This window comes from Hippocampus bargibanti, linkage group LG17 (assembly GCF_051943395.1).
Source record: "Hippocampus bargibanti isolate YZ-2025 linkage group LG17, ASM5194339v1, whole genome shotgun sequence".
NCBI lineage: Eukaryota > Metazoa > Chordata > Actinopteri > Syngnathiformes > Syngnathidae > Hippocampus > Hippocampus bargibanti.
Genome location: NC_142750.1, coordinates 12,703,117 through 12,724,012, shown reverse-complemented (window position 1 = coordinate 12,724,012; position 20,896 = coordinate 12,703,117). Strand labels below are relative to the sequence as shown.

Genomic DNA, 20,896 nt, shown 5'->3' with positions numbered 1-20,896 from the left:
ACACAACCGCCTCAAGATTCCATGATGTCGGTAGCTCAATTAATTGATGTGCTAAAAAATGTGACACAACAATGACTTCATCAAGTTTGCTTTCAGGTTTCTTTATGAGGAGAGGGCAAGACTCGATATCTTTCTTTTTATGGGGCATTTCATAATCAAGCTACTCAATGTAGTTCACATGGTTACTCACCTCCTTCCAAAGAAAACCCTTAATATGCCAAAATTAAGGTAATATACCAAAAGGCATAATTTTTTGGACATTAAAAATACATATATTTAAAGACATTTTAAAACAAAGTCCATTTTACTAAACTTATAAACAGCATATACATCCCAAGTGCGTGATATGGGAAAACATGTTCAAGAAATGCTGAAAAAAAAACCTTAATCATAGCTTTGGGCATACTTTTTAGCCTGGATTTAACAGAATTTCAACTTTGGGCTAACTTCAATTGTGTTTGCATCATATTCCACTTCTTGCAGCATAACAGCCTAATGCTGATCCACCATGTTTGCATTGAATTCTGAGCCCCACTTAGTTTTTTATAGACCCGGATCATATTTTTTAAAGTCTATTTTCCAGTGTTAAGTCTTGAGGAGTGGAATAATATTCCAGTCTCTTGGTTTTGACAGTACACAACTCTAAAATAATGCCGAATAAAGGCCGTAATTATCGACCACTAAATTTCTCAGATCATCAGCCTAATGGCATCGTCGTCAAGTAGTTTAATTGAGAGTCCAATCTGAGGCCTCATAAAATTTTGATGAACTGTACTGGCCATGTTTTATTTCATCAGTCAAGCATAAAATGTTTCAGCCACTACTATCACATCGCCACCCTCTACCCCGATGCTACTTTAACAATCAACTATTTTGATCAGAAGTGACGAGCGTATTAGATAATATTAGACTAGATGAGCCTTTATTTGTCTCACAGTGGAGAAATGTACATTTCACAGCAGCTTGTTCTTTTGACTTCAAGACGGCGCCGCGAGAGTGGCTGCCTTTCCAGCAGCTCATGCATTTTGTTTTTCTACTTTCATTCCTTTCATCACTTTGCTGCTGTGAAATGTAAATTTCTCCACTGCGAGACTAATAAAGGCAAATCCAATCCAATCCAAAAACAAAATACAGGAGCTGATGTAAAGGTCATCTTGAAGTCAAAAACAAAATAATGTGACACAACACAAAAGACACTGACAGCCATTCAATCTTAAGCAATTTCTGCACACTCTTTGTTGTATGAAGCAGTTCCAGATGAAAGAGGAGAGGATCAAAGCCTCCTTTTCACCAACGGATCAGGGACGTCATGGTGGAATGTGCATGTCTACAACAAGCTATATGTTGAAAGCAAACATGAAGCTGTAGCATCCATTGATGAAAAGAAATTCTAGCATCTCCTGTCCCACGTAAATGCGCTTCAATTCCAAGCCGCGACGGTTCCACATATGCATCGGCGCTCTGCGCGGACGCTCCTTTCTTCTCATCGCGGATAATAATAAAAAGTGTAAACGGATGGACTCAAATGCTTGATACTAGTCGGAGAAAAAGTCAGATTGTTGTTGAGACTGACAGTCCTATGCAGCTGACTGCAACAAAATGCAAACTTGTCGCTTTTTAAAGTGTGTCACCTGCCGAACAAACGCACGAACACACGCAAGTCAAAAATTGGCGTGCGGGCACATGCTTTTTTGTGGCCGTCTATAATAGAGAAATGCAGTTATGACAGCAAAGCAAATCCTGATTCCCCTGACAGTCTTAACACTCGCATTTGTGATGACAAGACGGCAATGGAGGCGGAATGCACGAGTTGCAGAAAAGAAGTAAAGAACTCCAGGAAACATGAAGGATAAGAGGCGAAGATTAAAGAATGCACACTGTCACTTGTGACCCTTGTCGCACTTTTGGAAAGTAGCATTGCTAATTGTAAGCTCTAATTAGCATTGGTCCCTGAATATTCTTTTTTATCCCTGACCCGATTTACCTTGCAAAATGCCACAAAACAAATCCAAAAATCTAATCTTTTTTTGTGCAAATGTTTATTGGGTTTCTTCCTCTTACCAAGACAAGCACATTTCTTACCAAGACAAGCACATTTCGGCACATTAACTGTCATCAAAATGGGGGCTGCGTATGCCCATTAATTAGTCAGGCATAATTTGCATGCATTTTGATTGCCACGATTAACTGTAGTTTATCTTTCATGATTATCAGGCTTTAATTAGCCGACACAACAATCTCTCTGTCACACACACATACACACACGAAAAAACAAAGTAATAGGATGCTACTGTAGGACTATCACTAATTGCATTCTCAGGCATAAGTGTAATATTTCAACGGTGTGATTTGTGGGTGCATAATCGTTGTAGTTTCTCCAAATGCAGCACAATTTCTTCAAATTCGGAGGGAAGGATAGAGGAGCCGCAATGGTCAAACACTCCACTTTAATCTCCTCCATCCTCTTAATTGCTTGGCTCTCATATCCCGCTGCTATCTCAGGTCTACCGGATCAATTTCGGCAGCAAAAAAAAAAAGAAAAAAAAAGCTTCCGTCATTGTCGGGCGGCGGGATGACGACTTTTAATGAGAAGTGACGGTCACGGGGGAGTAAAAAATGCTGCTGTTACATAATGGCATCATTAGACGTGTTTTGGCATAGGGATGAGTGTTTGTGTTGTTTCAAACTGACGCTTGCCTTTTTTGTCTATCGCCCAATAAAAAGGGTCATTTTTGGTGGTTGTATTTGAATACTTAAGCCCTTGCTTAGCACTGTCTAAAACTGTAGTTATGTTGTCCCTTTGCCCTCACATAAAAAAATGCAGGAACAGGTCTCCAGTTTGAACTTACCAATCGCAAATCACATGATGTTACCATTTTTAAAATTTTGATCTTTGATTTCATGCCTTCATTACCCAATACAGTCAAACCACGGTTTTTGAACGTCTCGGTTCGCGAAGAATTCGGTTTTTGACCAAAAATTTCCCTTTTTTAAGCCTCAGTTTGAAACCGAAAATGGGTTCTCTACTAAACTGAGCGCACCTGAATGCACCACTCGACTCCCTCCACTTCCATATATACGTCACTTCCTTGTATCACGTCTCATTGAGACCAACGCATTATCCTCATGTAGCGTTCTATTATGAGAGGCGTGTTTGTATTAATAATAAATAATAATACATTTCATTTATAAGCGCCTTTCAAAACTCTCAGGGACACTTTGCAGCCACAGGATATTTTTTTTCTGCGGGTGAGCAGCAGCAGCCACACGTGCCAGCATTCACTCAACCCGGAAGTAACATAAAGTAAAAAAACAACAAAAAATAACAAATAATATGACAACACAAAGACACAGTTATTCATTCTTAAGCACGTTCTGCACACTCTGTTGTATGAAGCAGTTCTAGATGAAAGAAAGAGGATCAAAGCGTCTTTTTCACCAGTGCCTCATGGTGAAATGTGCACGTCTGTTACAAACTGAATGTTGAAAGCAAACACGAAGCTGTAGCATCCATTGATGAAAGAGATTGTCTCACATCTCCTGTCCCACATAAATCCGCTTAAATTCCAAGCCGCGACAGTTCCACATAGGCAAAAAAAAGCAAGGCTCATGAGAGCACTTGCTGACAGCTGCCTACGCGGGCGCCATTTTGAAAAAAAAAAATTCAATTCTGCTTAAAAAAAAGGGAGAAACTAATTACATTGATTATAATGGCAAATGTTTCAGGTTTTTACGAACTCTTTTTTTGAACAGGGTTCTGGAACGGATTATGGTCAAAAACCGAGGTTTGATGATACCTTTGATCGAGGTTAATTGGTGGCGAGGTTGAAAAAAAAGCATTGGCCACTAAGCGCATTGAGTCACATAGCCCTTGTTACATCAGTCATGAATTTGTAGATGCAGCTGCATATCAAATAGTCCTCAATCAGCACTGATTTCACTCTGTCATAAATCATACAACTTCATTTTTAGCTCTTTTTCTTTCTTCATAAATACGACATACCACGATTTGATGGCCTCCCAGTTTTATCGCTAGCGGCTTCCGAGACTTGACCCGAGTCTGCTGACCACTCAACCTAACTGGGTTTATTCTCCATGTCCTCAGAATCAAAAACCTTGAGCGATTTGTCAAGCGGGAGCATTAATTTAAAATGCGATAAGATGCCTGAGTGATGAGAACAAGTCTCAAACGTATGTCAATAGTTGCCACTATGCAAAAAAGCCAACAAGAAGTTGTGTCATGTCGCAGTTCAACCGTCTGTCAGTGTGACCCAAACCCTCGGCTTTCGTTCTCTGACTGCTATCCCACATTGTTACAAACGTGCCGCGCAAGCACGACCGCAAGAGGCCACGCAGAAGATTTCAGAAGGTCAACTCATTTTATGATGAACAGTGTAGTTGGTTGCATTTGTCCCTTGTTGACATTGTTGGAACATGGGCAGCGGCAGGCCTCCGGGGGGCTAAAGTGAGCCACTGGTAATCTAAGTGACAAACTGCAGCTGATTTACACATGACCTTGTTTGGCTGCGGTTGATATTTAATTTACTGGACTGGAAGCACGGCGCCAAATCTTTCGTGCGTTCTTGCTTTATTTTATATATTTTTGGGGTGGGGGGGGGGGGTTGTGGGAGAAAGCTGGAGAAAAATTAGGCTGTCAAGAAGAGAACATAAAAGCTTTGCAAACCAAAGTTGTCAAAGGTAAGGCCTGGGGGCCAGATCTGGCCCACCACATCATTTTATTCGTCCCGTGAAAGCAAATCAAGCATGTACGTAGAATGATGCTTGTATATCAAACCAACATTTCAAATGGTTCCATGTAGACCACAATAACAGTCATTATTCTTGACGTCAGATTTGGTAACTAGTTATTCATTAATTTATCTCATCTCATCTCATCTCATTTTCCGTACCGCTTATTCCTCATTAGGGTCGCGGGGGTTGCTGGAGCCTATCTCAGCTGTCTTCGGGCACAAGGCGGGGGACACCCTGAATTGGTTGCCAGCCAATCGCAGGGCACACAAAGACGTACAACAGTCACTCTCACACTCACACCTAGGGACAATTTGAAGTGGTCAATCTGCCTGCCATTGGATATTGGATATTGGATATGCCTTTATTAGTCTCACAGTGGAGAAATTTACATTTCACAGCAGCAAAGTGATGAAAGGAATGAAATGCATGTTTTTGGAGTGTGGGAGGAAACCGGAGGACCCGGAGAAAACCCACGCGGGTCCGGGGAGAACATGCAAACTCCACACAGGGAGGCCGGACCGGGACGCGAACCGGCGACCTCTGCACTGTGAAGCCGGTGTGCTAACCACTCGACTACCGGGCCGCCCTCATTAATTTATGAATTCCAAAATATGAACTGTATTGTATTATATTAATTTGTTGTGCGCTTTACATGTAATAAGTGGAGGGGATGAAACATTCTAATGGCTTCCTCAAATTCCTCAAATTCCCCAAAAAGCTTAACTACAATGTGACCCGCGGCAAAAAAATGACTTTGACAACCTTGGTTTCACCGTACTGTCAAAATAAGATACTCAGCAAAATACAAAGTGCATGAAAAATCCAGCTCACCATCGCGACATATTATGCAGCTCTTGGGAAGAACCTATCACATGGCCGAGAAGCATTCCTTGACATGCGTCAAGAATGACAGACAATCCGGTCATTTTCCAAAATAAAACGTTTCAGATTCAGATTCAGAAAATGAATACAATTAATTCCAAAATTAATAAAACGGAAGTAATGAAAGTTATGTAATCTTTCTCAGCAGCCCCGGACCGGTACAGTTCCACGGCCCAGAGGTTGGGGATCGCTGCGGTATCAAGAGACACATGATGCTTATGTTCTAACACACGCTGAGCAAGAATGCGCAGCCGTGTCAGTATCAGGGCGAAAGACAGATGGTGGGAAAGAGGATTCCCCCCACCCCGATGAGAGTAATGGCAGCACGTGAAACATAATCGCCGGCCAAATCTATCAGTGACCTGAAGCCATATCAAAAAAGGGAAGATTTGTATACAGAGTCCATCTGCATACGTTACCTGGTTGTGAAATGCGTATCGTTTCTCTCTGGGTGAGTCATGGACTCCGTAGTGGTCCTTAGTGGTCCCAGACTATTTGCCACCTCCACATCACAATGTACTGAATGAAAGCGGTTTGCCCTTAAATGCTAATGCCAACATCTGGTCTTTTGCGACATGCGAGCGGATCAAAGCATCTGCCGCCCGTGTGACGCCATTCGGGTGACATGCAATTGCGAAAAAGGGCCCCGCCGCACGCACCCGCGTGCGCGCATGTGTGTGTTTGAGCGATGACGCCTTGCTTATTCAGAAGATGACTATTAGAGATGGAGGAGAATGGTGCGACATTGTGAGTCATAATTGCTCGGTCAGAAGGCGATCAGATATGTAATTGCATTGATGTGTATTGCAGAAATCGTCCCAGTGGATAAACGGAGGGCAAATTTTGGGTTCACCGCTGTTAACTGATAAAAAAGTACAGTATTTTCCGCACTATAAGGCGCAACTGAAAGCCTCCATTTTTTTTTTCAAAAGCTGATCATGTGTGTTATGATCCAGTGCGCCATATAGATGGAAATAGTTTTAAAACATGTCATTCATTGAAAGTGCGCCGGATAATCCGGAAAATACGGTAACCCCAAGTGCCCGTCCTCGCAGAGGTTTTATTGCTGATCTTTCAAGACCCAACTAAAGAATATTTTGTTTTGAGTCTAACTCCCTCTCTATACAGTCTCTATACAGTGTATATATATATATATATATATATATATATATATATATATATATATATATATATATATATATATATATATATATATATATATATATATATATAGAGAGAGAGAGAGAGAGTAAGTCTCGTTATATCGATATCGTTTATATTGATAATACTGCTTATTACGTCTGTGTAAGCTCTCAGTCGTACAGGAGTGGTCCATCGATGAGAAGGTTTCTTCAGCCGTCATCTGTACAAATTTGAAACAGATTTGTACAGATGACGGCTGAAGAAACCTTCTCATCGATACTGCTTATTACGACACTATTTTCATTTCCAGTGCACATTTCTAGTCTTTTTATGTATAATTAGTTCCGTTTAGTACGATTCGTGGTTTTTACGATAATCCGGTTACTACGGTGCTCTTTTTCATCTCCCGCCGGCCATTTTGCTATGTTTATATCGATACACTCCATCGGTCGCGCCATTGGTCGACTTGGTCACGTGAGTTTGTTATGTGACCAGCTCCCGTGTAGCAGAGCCATTTTCATTTTCAGACGCTAGCTCGTGTGTAGCAGACGAGATTGAAGTGTTTGTGTTAAAAGGTAAAAATGGGAAGCAGAAGAAGATTGATGACTTTTTTAAATTGCATACATAATACAGTAAGATGTAAGCGTTGCAGTTTCCCTGTTGTGTTATGTACATGCCCACTGTACTGTATATGAATGCACTTGTTTTTTGCAACAATGTTTCTTGTTTTGTCTGCTGAAGCGTGATGATTTTGAAAATTACATACATTCCATACTGTGTATTAAAGGACAACCGATGTCACTTTTTATTCAAATGCAAAACACCAATAAAAATGACTTCACGCCAAGACGTCTTGCATTGCTTGTGAATCCAAACAATGGCTTCAGATTTGGATAATATGCTTTCTTGTTACACATCCAGTTCTGAATATGATTCAAATACACTGTAGTTCTGTAGAGGAAAGCATACATGTTTGCAATCGATTAAAGAATTATATGTGCCATTTTGAGGCAACATTGGGGGAACATCTCTCACCCCCCCCAAAAAAAGAGGCACAAAATGGCGAGCTCATGGCCAGCCCCGTTTCTTATATGGCGCTTGGATGCCCTCTTTTGGCGGCTTTTGTTAATGCAGTTCGGCGCAGGACGGATATATCGACAGTACGGTTATATCGACATTTTTTTCTAACTCCCGAGAATATCGATATAACGAGACTTTACTGTATACACAGTATATATATATCATGTCAGTCAGTGTTGAATGTGGTTCATTCACCATTCACCCTATGAACTGCATCACCTTTTCATACACAAAATGCCGGCACAAAATGCCGCCACAGTCCACAACACAATCAGCCAGCGAGTAATTCAAGATATAGACAGGAATGACAGACGAGGATCCGAAACCTCACTCTTGAAAAACATTGACAACTTACGTCTGTGTCGGGACCTTTGTCAGCTCCGGGACAGGAGAAGGTTACAAACTCATGGCAGCGTTTGTGAACTACAAAACAGCACACTGGAAAACAAAAGCAAGAGAGAGATTTGCAAGTTAAATACGGAAAAGTAGACTGTCTTGACACCCGTATAGATATTCATTCATTTTTCAAACTGCTTTATCCTCACTCGGGTGGCAGTGGGTGCTGAAGCTTATCCCAGCCGTAGGGTAGTAGGTGGGGGACACCCAGACCATTTGCGCTCACACCTAGAGACAATTACGAGTGTTCAATAAGGGAACAATATTGGAGTCAGTTGAGGGACCTCATTTCCACATGCTCTGGCGCCATCTTGTGGTGTCTTGGTATCATTCCACAATGTTTAAGTGAGTTGAGGAGCTTCATTTTGACAATCGTGTTGCTTTGGCACCACCCCGGTGCCAAGGAACTACAGTATATTGGAGGACAGTGCTTTTAGTTGGACAAAAATTGTGCTTTGGTGACAGATTGGTACCAAAGAACTATGCAGAAGTAAATTGAGGCAGTTCATTTTGACAATTCTGTTGCTTTGGCACCACACTGGTGCCAAGGAACTATCGTATGCTGGAGTACAGTGCTTGCTTTCATTTGGACAAAAGTTGTGCTTTGAGGTCATAGTGGTGCCAAAGAACTATATGTAATAATAACAATAAATTACATTTTAAGCGCCTTTCAAAGCTCTCAAGTACACTTTAAAGTCACAGACAAGCATGGGTACTATAATAAATAAAATACAATCACAATGAGAATGCAATAAATAAAATAGAATTATAAATAGAAACAAGACAGAGAGCTAAACAGAAAATGCAATTTTAAATATGTGGGCTTTGAGATGGGACTTGAAGGTGGGAAGAGAATCAATGTTGCAAATGTTGGGAGGAAGTGAGTTCCAAAGTTTGGGGGCAGAGCAGCTGAAGGCTTTGTCACCCATCATGCTGAGACGGGCAGGGGGGCACACAGAGGTGGAGGGAGGAAGAGTATCTGAGGGAACAAGAGGGAATAGAAATTTGAAGAAGGTCAGATAGGTATGGGGGCATGGTTATGGATAGCTTTAAATGTATAAAGAAGAACTTTAAAGTTGATTCTATATTTGACCGGGAGCCGGTGGAGCTCTTGGAGGATGGGGTGATGTGGTGAAAGGATGAGGTTCTGGTGATGATCCGGGCTGAAGAATTCTGGACGAGTTGAAGTTTGTGGAGAAGTTTCTGAGGGACACCTAGGAGAAGTGAATGGCAATCGTCAATCCTGGAGGTGACTAGACTATGAACGAGGATAGCAGTGGTGTGAGGAGTGAGAGACGGGCGTAGACGATTGATATTGCGTAGGTGGAAGTAGGCAGACCGGGTTCAGTTATTTATATGGGAGTGGAAAGGTAGTGTGCTGTCAAGAATGACACCTAGGCTTTTCACCTGATGGGAGGGAGAAAACGGTCGAATTGTCAATAGTGAGAGAGAAACTGTTAGCTTTGCTCAAGGTGGATTTGGTACCAACGAGGAGAATTTCAGTTTTTTCACTGGTAATTTTGAGGAAGTTATGGGTAAACCAGGATTTAATGAAAGAGAAGCAGAGTGAAAGGGAAGAAGGTGGAAGAGAGGTGTCAGGTTTGCTGGAGAGATGGAGATGGATGTCATCCGCAAAGCAATGAAATTGTATACCAAATTTGCGGAGAATATTGCAAGGGGAAGAAGGTAGGTGATAAATAGGAGCGGTCCCAGGACAGAGCCTTGGGGCACACCAGAAGATACAGGAGAGGACTGTGAAGTGAATGAGTTAATTTGGATGAACTGAGAGCGGCCAGAGAGCTAAGAGTGCAACCAGCGTAGGGGTGTGTCATGATCCCTATGGAGGAAAGTCTGTCAAGGAGGATGGGATGAGAAATGGTGTCAAAAGCTGCAGTGAGGTCAAGAAGGACGAGGATGGAGAGGAAACTGCCAAAAGTTCATTCGCGACTTTTAAGAGAGCTGATTCTGTACTGTGGAGGGGGTGGAAACTAGATTGGAATGGTTTGTTGAGATCATTCTGGGAGAGGTGAGAGTGTAGCTGAGAGTACACAACTTTTTCTAGGATTTTGGTCTTGAAGTCATTGGGATCAGATCCAGGCTTTTTTAAGAATTGGTGTGTAGAAGTAAATTGAGGTGCCAAGGAACCTGGTGCCAACCTGGTGCCAAGGAACTACAGTATTTTGAAGTATAGTGCTTTTATTTGGATAAAAGTTGTGCTTTGGCGACATGCTGGTGCCAATGAACAGCGCCGAGGTGAGTCACGGTGTTTTCTTCAGGCAATCGTAGTCCGACACATGCAAAGACACGTTTTCTTTCTCACATCAGAGGATCACATTTTTATTTTCAAAAGCAGTTGCGATGCTGAAAATATGTATGCGCGCGTAAGCCCACTTCACTTGTAAACAAGACGCAATCAACAAACCACGATGCTTACTTGCAAGGCCGACACGTTTGTAGAAAGGAAAGCCAAACAAGCTCGCACATGGACACACGCCCACACGCTCAATCCCACACACAAAATGTTACAGATGGAGGTTGCGGCAGTCGTCGGCTAGTTTCTAGGTGGCGTCGGGGCATGGCACACATGACACCTGACGTCATTCATCTTTTTTTTGCCCATGCGTGTACATCTGTGACAACAACACACTTCCACTGTCCACTTTTGTTTGGAATGCCTTCCCCATGTCCTCCCTTCTCACAAAGTGTCGGTTTCGGCTTGTGTCCCGATGCAAGAGATCTCGCCGGTCACGTGCGGTTTCGTGCAAAGTCAAGTTTGCCAATAATTTTGCTCCACTGAGTAGTCCGGTAAATGGCAGCAAATATTATAGATAACTCTCTTCTAATGAGCACTTTTAGGAGTATGTTTGCATGAGGTTAGTTCAGAGAAGCTAAGCCTCTCCGGGAGGTGAATTTCCCTTCAGAGCGGAGGAGCAGCAAACAAATTAATCTCTTTCACTAATAAAGAGGAAATGTGAGGGAGAGAGCGGAGGGGATGAACAACTCAGCAAAAATAGTTAGCTTCGTACTTGTCATTTTGATGATGTAGCGCGCCACCAAAATAAAATGTATGCAAGCTGGATTTCCAGGAGACACAACTGGAACAAACCAGCTAAAGAGGACACAAGGCCGCCAAGATCACTTCCATTTTGGATGAAGCGTCCCTCATGAGTATAGAAGCCCCAACAATGACAAATCTGGCTTGAAACTTTGCTAACTCAGCTGATCCTATGAGGTTAAAAAAGACAAATGTGCACAATTACTTCTATTCACACCAATTTTTCAACAAATCGTTTGACCAGCTCAAAATAGACTAAATTCAGAATAGAAGAAATGAATTCAGAATTGTATATACATGTATATATACATTGTGTGTGTGTGTGTGTGTATATATATATATACAGTAAAGTCTCGTTATATCGATATTCAAGGGAGTCCGAAAAAATATCGATATAACCGGACTATCGATATATCCGACCCTGTTTGCATGTAATTTTCTCCGTGCGTGCATAGAAATAGTATCGATATAACCGGGACTATCGATATATCCGATATCGATATAACGAGACTTTACTGTATATATATATATATATATATATATATATATATATATATATATATATATATATATATATATATATATATATATATATATACTGGGTATACAGTAAAGTCTCGCTTTACAGTGCAGATGTCGCCGGTTCGCGTCCCGGTCCGGCCTCCCTGTGTGGAGTTTGCATGTTCTCCCCGGACCCGCGTGGGTTTTCTCCGGGTCCTCCGGTTTCCTCCCACATTCAAAAAAACCATGCATAGCAGGCAGATTGAACACTCCAAATTGTCCCGAGGTGTGAGTGTGAGAGTGACTGTTGTACGTCTTTGTGTGCCCTGCGATTGGCTGGCAACCAATTCAGGGTGTCCCCCGCCTCGTGCCCGAAGATAGCGGAGATAGGCTCCAGCAACCCCCGCGACCCTAATGAGGAATAAGCGGTACGGATAATGAAATGAGATGATATATATATATATATATATATATATATATATATATATATATATATATATATATATATATATATATATATATATATATGTCTGTGCAAGCTCTCAGTTGTACAGGTGTGGTCCATCGATGAAAAGGTTTCTTCAGCCGTCATCTGCACTTCTTCATCCGACACCTTCAAAGACGTACAGATGACGACTGAAGAAACCTTTTCACCGATATATATATATATATATATATATATATAGCATTTCTTTACAGTTCTAATATAGTTACAATTGCATTGTTATAAATAATGGTCTCCTTGCTTAGTGCTTGCTTTCATTTGGACAAAAGTTGTGCTTTGAGGTCATAGTGGTGCCAAAGAACTATATGTAATAATAACAATAAATTACATTTTAAGCGCCTTTCAAAGCTCTCAAGTACACTTTAAAGTCACAGACAAGCATGGGTACTATAATAAATAAAATACAATCACAATGAGAATGCAATAAATAAAATAGAATTATAAATAGAAACAAGACAGAGAGCTAAACAGAAAATGCAATTTTAAATATGTGGGCTTTGAGATGGGACTTGAAGGTGGGAAGAGAATCAATGTTGCAAATGTTGGGAGGAAGTGAGTTCCAAAGTTTGGGGGCAGAGCAGCTGAAGGCTTTGTCACCCATCATGCTGAGACGGGCAGGGGGGCACACAGAGGTGGAGGGAGGAAGAGTATCTGAGGGAACAAGAGGGAATAGAAATTTGAAGAAGGTCAGATAGGTATGGGGGCATGGTTATGGATAGCTTTAAATGTATAAAGAAGAACTTTAAAGTTGATTCTATATTTGACCGGGAGCCGGTGGAGCTCTTGGAGGATGGGGTGATGTGGTGAAAGGATGAGGTTCTGGTGATGATCCGGGCTGAAGAATTCTGGACGAGTTGAAGTTTGTGGAGAAGTTTCTGAGGGACACCTAGGAGAAGTGAATGGCAATCGTCAATCCTGGAGGTGACTAGACTATGAACGAGGATAGCAGTGGTGTGAGGAGTGAGAGACGGGCGTAGACGATTGATATTGCGTAGGTGGAAGTAGGCAGACCGGGTTCAGTTATTTATATGGGAGTGGAAAGGTAGTGTGCTGTCAAGAATGACACCTAGGCTTTTCACCTGATGGGAGGGAGAAAACGGTCGAATTGTCAATAGTGAGAGAGAAACTGTTAGCTTTGCTCAAGGTGGATTTGGTACCAACGAGGAGAATTTCAGTTTTTTCACTGGTAATTTTGAGGAAGTTATGGGTAAACCAGGATTTAATGAAAGAGAAGCAGAGTGAAAGGGAAGAAGGTGGAAGAGAGGTGTCAGGTTTGCTGGAGAGATGGAGATGGATGTCATCCGCAAAGCAATGAAATTGTATACCAAATTTGCGGAGAATATTGCAAGGGGAAGAAGGTAGGTGATAAATAGGAGCGGTCCCAGGACAGAGCCTTGGGGCACACCAGAAGATACAGGAGAGGACTGTGAAGTGAATGAGTTAATTTGGATGAACTGAGAGCGGCCAGAGAGCTAAGAGTGCAACCAGCGTAGGGGTGTGTCATGATCCCTATGGAGGAAAGTCTGTCAAGGAGGATGGGATGAGAAATGGTGTCAAAAGCTGCAGTGAGGTCAAGAAGGACGAGGATGGAGAGGAAACTGCCAAAAGTTCATTCGCGACTTTTAAGAGAGCTGATTCTGTACTGTGGAGGGGGTGGAAACTAGATTGGAATGGTTTGTTGAGATCATTCTGGGAGAGGTGAGAGTGTAGCTGAGAGTACACAACTTTTTCTAGGATTTTGGTCTTGAAGTCATTGGGATCAGATCCAGGCTTTTTTAAGAATTGGTGTGTAGAAGTAAATTGAGGTGCCAAGGAACCTGGTGCCAACCTGGTGCCAAGGAACTACAGTATTTTGAAGTATAGTGCTTTTATTTGGATAAAAGTTGTGCTTTGGCGACATGCTGGTGCCAATGAACAGCGCCGAGGTGAGTCACGGTGTTTTCTTCAGGCAATCGTAGTCCGACACATGCAAAGACACGTTTTCTTTCTCACATCAGAGGATCACATTTTTATTTTCAAAAGCAGTTGCGATGCTGAAAATATGTATGCGCGCGTAAGCCCACTTCACTTGTAAACAAGACGCAATCAACAAACCACGATGCTTACTTGCAAGGCCGACACGTTTGTAGAAAGGAAAGCCAAACAAGCTCGCACATGGACACACGCCCACACGCTCAATCCCACACACAAAATGTTACAGATGGAGGTTGCGGCAGTCGTCGGCTAGTTTCTAGGTGGCGTCGGGGCATGGCACACATGACACCTGACGTCATTCATCTTTTTTTTGCCCATGCGTGTACATCTGTGACAACAACACACTTCCACTGTCCACTTTTGTTTGGAATGCCTTCCCCATGTCCTCCCTTCTCACAAAGTGTCGGTTTCGGCTTGTGTCCCGATGCAAGAGATCTCGCCGGTCACGTGCGGTTTCGTGCAAAGTCAAGTTTGCCAATAATTTTGCTCCACTGAGTAGTCCGGTAAATGGCAGCAAATATTATAGATAACTCTCTTCTAATGAGCACTTTTAGGAGTATGTTTGCATGAGGTTAGTTCAGAGAAGCTAAGCCTCTCCGGGAGGTGAATTTCCCTTCAGAGCGGAGGAGCAGCAAACAAATTAATCTCTTTCACTAATAAAGAGGAAATGTGAGGGAGAGAGCGGAGGGGATGAACAACTCAGCAAAAATAGTTAGCTTCGTACTTGTCATTTTGATGATGTAGCGCGCCACCAAAATAAAATGTATGCAAGCTGGATTTCCAGGAGACACAACTGGAACAAACCAGCTAAAGAGGACACAAGGCCGCCAAGATCACTTCCATTTTGGATGAAGCGTCCCTCATGAGTATAGAAGCCCCAACAATGACAAATCTGGCTTGAAACTTTGCTAACTCAGCTGATCCTATGAGGTTAAAAAAGACAAATGTGCACAATTACTTCTATTCACACCAATTTTTCAACAAATCGTTTGACCAGCTCAAAATAGACTAAATTCAGAATAGAAGAAATGAATTCAGAATTGTATATACATGTATATATACATTGTGTGTGTGTGTGTGTGTATATATATATATACAGTAAAGTCTCGTTATATCGATATTCAAGGGAGTCCGAAAAAATATCGATATAACCGGGACTATCGATATATCCGACCCTGTTTGCATGTAATTTTCTCCGTGCGTGCATAGAAATAGTATCGATATAACCGGGACTATCGATATATCCGATATCGATATAACGAGACTTTACTGTATATATATATATATATATATATATATATATATATATATATATATATATATATATATATATATATATATATATATATACTGGGTATACAGTAAAGTCTCGCTTTACAGTGCAGATGTCGCCGGTTCGCGTCCCGGTCCGGCCTCCCTGTGTGGAGTTTGCATGTTCTCCCCGGACCCGCGTGGGTTTTCTCCGGGTCCTCCGGTTTCCTCCCACATTCAAAAAAACCATGCATAGCAGGCAGATTGAACACTCCAAATTGTCCCGAGGTGTGAGTGTGAGAGTGACTGTTGTACGTCTTTGTGTGCCCTGCGATTGGCTGGCAACCAATTCAGGGTGTCCCCCGCCTCGTGCCCGAAGATAGCGGAGATAGGCTCCAGCAACCCCCGCGACCCTAATGAGGAATAAGCGGTACGGATAATGAAATGAGATGATATATATATATATATATATATATATATATATATATATATATATATATATATATATATATATATATATATATATATGTCTGTGCAAGCTCTCAGTTGTACAGGTGTGGTCCATCGATGAAAAGGTTTCTTCAGCCGTCATCTGCACTTCTTCATCCGACACCTTCAAAGACGTACAGATGACGACTGAAGAAACCTTTTCACCGATATATATATATATATATATATATATAGCATTTCTTTACAGTTCTAATATAGTTACAATTGCATTGTTATAAATAATGGTCTCCTTGCTTATTTCACATTTTGCTTTCAGCTTTTCAGAGTCACCGTCAGCATTTCAGTTAGTTATGCTATTTATCTCCCGACCCAAATGTTATGGCGACCCTTGTGATCCACATGCTACCACCAAATGTGATTTCTGGACTCGTTCAGGCTTGCGACAGATGGAAGATGGTTGACTGTATGAGCGCACTCCCACAAGCAGCCTTCCTATTTCTATCATTGATTCCAAAATAAGGGGAAAACACAATTCACAACCTCATTTAATGCTGGAGAAAATGATGTGGATGGTCACCTCTGTGTCAGGTAAGGAGCCTGAGCTGGTGTGTGATGTTGAAACGTTCCGACTCTATTGAGTCGGGGCAATCTCAAAGAACACCTGCTGCGCCTCCATATCGAGATAAGCCTGATGTGGTGGCTCAAGCATCTGGTTATGTAGCCTCCTGGTGAGGTGTCCCACCGGGAGGAAGCCTTAGGGATGTCCCACAACATGCTGGAGGGTTACGCTAGACTGGGGACACCTTGGGATTTCTCTGGAAGAGGTGGTCGAAGTGACTGGGGAAAGGATAGCCTGGGCTTCACTGCTAAAACTGACCTCAGATAAGCAGACAAAATGGATAGATGGGTGTTTTCAGTGCAGCACCATGCTACAGTTGTGGTTGTTCAAGTACTCTGGAAATAAAGTGGGAGCTGATTCAAAAATAATGTATTGAATACAATCTCCTGTATGTCTCCTTCAATGTTCGTGACAGATGGAACATCCAATTTATTCCAAAACAGTTTCCACTTGCACTTTCTTAGACGGATTTGCGAGACATCTTGTCAAGCAAACCATCTGGCATGTCAGGTTCGCAAATAGCATCACGTAAGCCAAAGGGCAAACATACAAAGACAAAAACACACCCCAAGGGTTGCACCCATAAATTGTTCAACAACCAAATAACATTATCACAATCGAGTTTGACGGGACACGAAGGCGAACAAAGTAAATCCGGTCATCTCAAATAAATCTCCTTGATGACTCATGTGGTAACTGGCGAAGTGAAAGATCTCCACAGATGGTTGCGTCCAAACATTCAGCCGTGTGCGAAGCGGCGGGAGCGGTAGGTGACACACTGACATACTGTAGCGTCAGGGATGTTAGAATTAATTACTGCAAGCTTTTTTTTTTGCTTTTGGTTTTGCTAGTCTAATTGCTGTCCATTGTAAAGCAGATTACGCAATGGCCAAGTTTCCTCCGAAGGGGATGAGTGCACGCGGCCCAAAGCCTCCGTCATAAAATAATGAATGTCTGGCCCGCATGTAGAATGAATATATTGGGCAGTAGTGCTGTTAGCTGCGTGTGCTAAGTGCTGCAATCTAGAGGCCCTATTAGGAACAGCAAATGCGTCTTGACTGAATGGGACCCAATTTTTCTAAAATGGCAACAATCAACAAAAGGACGAAAGTTGACTGTTTGAAATGAACCAATACACATGCTTAAGATAGCTGACATAGTTTTGCTTTTTTGAATGTGCTGTGCCGATAACCATTTTGTGTTTGGGACCCTTTTACTGTGCATGCTCATCTTTTATAAGTTCATAGAGTTGCTTGTTCTATAGCCACAAAGGGACATAAGCCAATGTCTTCTTGTGTCGGTCCCAAGCCCGGATAAATACAGAGGGTTGTGTCAGGAAGGGCATCTGACGTAAAAGCTTGGCCAAATCAAACATGCGAATCAAACCTCTGAAGATGGAGGACATTGATTCGCTGTGGCTGTGTTCGCTGTGGAAAAGAAGAAGGGTCAGGAACGTGCGCCAACGTTGGCCGCCTGACATTTTTAACACACCAAATCTGGTCTCCTTTGCAAAAAACTGCAAAGACATCCCTAGTGTACAGAGTAAAGAACCGATCAATGGCGCCTGACTTTCTCTTGACAGGTGTTGGTTGTATCAAACACTTCTTTTTTCCCTTCAGCTTTTGAAAGGGAGATGCACACGCGTGTTACCTCTCGGTTATTTTTAGAAGCAGCTTGGAACAAAGAGTGCTGAACCCCAGTGAGGTACGCAAGTGAGGGAAGACATTTCCTCTCCACCTGGACCATGGATATTTATAATTGCACAGGTGGTCCGATGCTGTGACTGGCATCTGTGTGCAAACAAACACTGGCAGATCTCAGATTAGACTGTGTGTTTGTGTGTGTGTGTGAGAGAGAGAGAGAGAGAGAGAGAGAGAGAGAGAGAGAGAGAGAGAGAGAGAGAGAGAGAGAGAGAGAGAGAGAGAGAGAGAGAGAGAGAGAGAGAGAGAGAGAGAGAGAGAGAGAGTAAGACTGGAGAGAGTGAATTATGGGAAGAAGGCCATTCCTGTCATCACCATGGCAAGGTTGATCAAAAAAGCCAGCGGGATTGTGACGCACGAGTGCGACTCCTTTCAAGCCGCCTGCGTCGCCCATTTTATGTATTTTATGTTAATGTTCATGTCAACATAAACGTCAAATTTGCTATATGTTCAACATACAAAACAGATGAATTTTTATATCCAGTAAAAGTATATAGTATATACAGTCGCAGGCCGTGCATCAGGAGTGGCCAACCAGTCAGAGATGAGGAGCCATTTTTTTTTTATTATGTTACTGCAAAGAGCCACACACACACACGCACACGCACGCACCCGCACATGCACACATACACACACACACACACATAATGCACGGACGCACACACACACAGACACGCACGCACACACACATGAACACACGAACATTGCATGTACTACGAGCAACAGCTGGAGCGCCCGAACATGAATGAAACCTAAAAACACAAACAAATCTTTTTTTTCCTCTCCTCATCATTCGCAGTCCACTTGGGACCAACCTGCTGGCACTTGGTCGATTGCGATCAACTTAGCATTTACCACTTAGCGTTTTAAGACGTGCGCTGAATATTATGGAAATCTTGTTTTTGAGTTGGTGATGAGTCCTCACCCTACGTCACTGAAGGAACGCCCCTGACAGAAAAAAGGACACATTGTAGCAGTCCTTCCATCACGTCAATGCATTTTGCTCTAATTTGGCCTGAAAACGTCGTGTAGGACCAAAAAGAGGCAGAAGAGGGCGACAAAGCTCCATGTAAGGAATTAATCTGCCTGTCTTACACGGCTTTGTCGCCATTTTCTGCCTTTTTTGGGTGCGACATTTCCCACCCCTGATGCCTCAAAATGACACGGAATAAATTCTTTAATTGATTGAAAACATGTATGCTTTCTTCTTCAGAACTATTTGAATCATTCATAACTGGATGAGTAACAAGAAAGCATATTCTCCGAATCTGAAGCCATTGTCTTGATTCTCGAGACATCTTACCGTGACACCACAAATATGGGGGCGGGGCCTTCTGAAACTGGCCACTTCCGGTTTCAAATTGAAGTACTTTTTAGACACTTTAAGTCATTTTATTGGTGTTTTGCATTAAACTAAAAATATCATACTGCGTGTTTTGGGTATTTTAGATGGTATAAAACGTTTTTCTGATGTCAGTTAGGAAACAATAAAGTGACATCGGTTGTCCTTTAAAGGTCAACCAACCAATTTTTTTGTTTCCTAACTGACATCAGAAAAACGTTTTATAGCATCTAAAATACCCAAAACACTCAGGCTGATATTTTTAGTCAAATGCAAAACACCAATAAAAATGAATAAAGTGATTGGCTGCAACAAATAGATCTGTAAGAAAAAGATTGCCAAAAGCCAGAGATGCTGAGAACAAACAAACAACACAAACTGCGCCTCACACAGACGGCTTGACCTTGAAAGCATTCAGCAAGCACTTCACAAAGATCGCACATTTGAATAAGCACAGAGATCAGGTAAAAAAAAAAAACATGAACGATCTTGCTCAATGACACAAAGCAGGAAAAGTTCTCAAGGAATTTGTACTTATCTCAAAACAACTGCAACATTCAGAAGGATGAATAGGCAAAGAAAATACGTGGAAAAGTACTGCGCCTTTTATTGAAATGCCTCCCAATTGAAGATTACTGTCTCACCAAACCTAAAACAAAACCAACAACCATATAGCTTCGCCTTCCGATTAGCTAGCAAACGGTGCAGAAACACATACAGACAGACAATTTAACTGTATTAAATCTTGTATTCTTTATACTTTGCACTGAACACCTTACATTAGTGCTGTATGGTTGAGCTGAGGCTCGATTTGAGATGTCCAAATCGGACATTCTGTCCATATGTCTTTTACTTCCCATAAGGTGTGCATTCATTTGGGTTAGTGTTTTATGTATTAGAAAATATAGAACAGTTTTGGTGTCTGTTATTGTTTTGTGTCCCATCTCCATTTTTCAGAAAAAAACGGTGATTTATCACCTCCTTCGAGTGTCATCCCGATGTGACCCAATTAATTCTACGTGAAAAGAACTACTTTTCAATACGCTTCCAACACTGACTCATTAACACAACTAATATTCAAATTAAGCTTTTTGTCAGCTTTTCCCTTTTTTAAATATGTGAAATATATGCAGATGGATTCGAGTGCAGATCGGAGTTTTGTTTTTGTATTCTGAATCCACAAGGGGAGACCTTGTTCAATTATTCCAAACTATAGGTGGGAGTATTTTGGCTGCCAGACGTTTAT

The 20,896-nt window shown here is 41.9% G+C and overlaps 1 protein-coding gene across 4 annotated transcripts in view; it reads right to left on the bottom strand.

Annotated features, from left to right (window-relative positions):
• Nucleotides 1-20,896, bottom strand: part of prkcab (protein kinase C, alpha, b) — a 79,970-nt gene that overhangs the window by 39,371 nt on the left and 19,703 nt on the right. For all 4 annotated transcript variants that reach the window (XM_089018074.1, XM_089018073.1, XM_089018076.1 and 1 more), the window contains exon 3: nucleotides 8,213-8,295. In XM_089018074.1, the coding sequence (XP_088874200.1) occupies nucleotides 8,213-8,295 (83 nt within the window). The remainder of the gene's footprint in view (nucleotides 1-8,212; nucleotides 8,296-20,896) is intronic.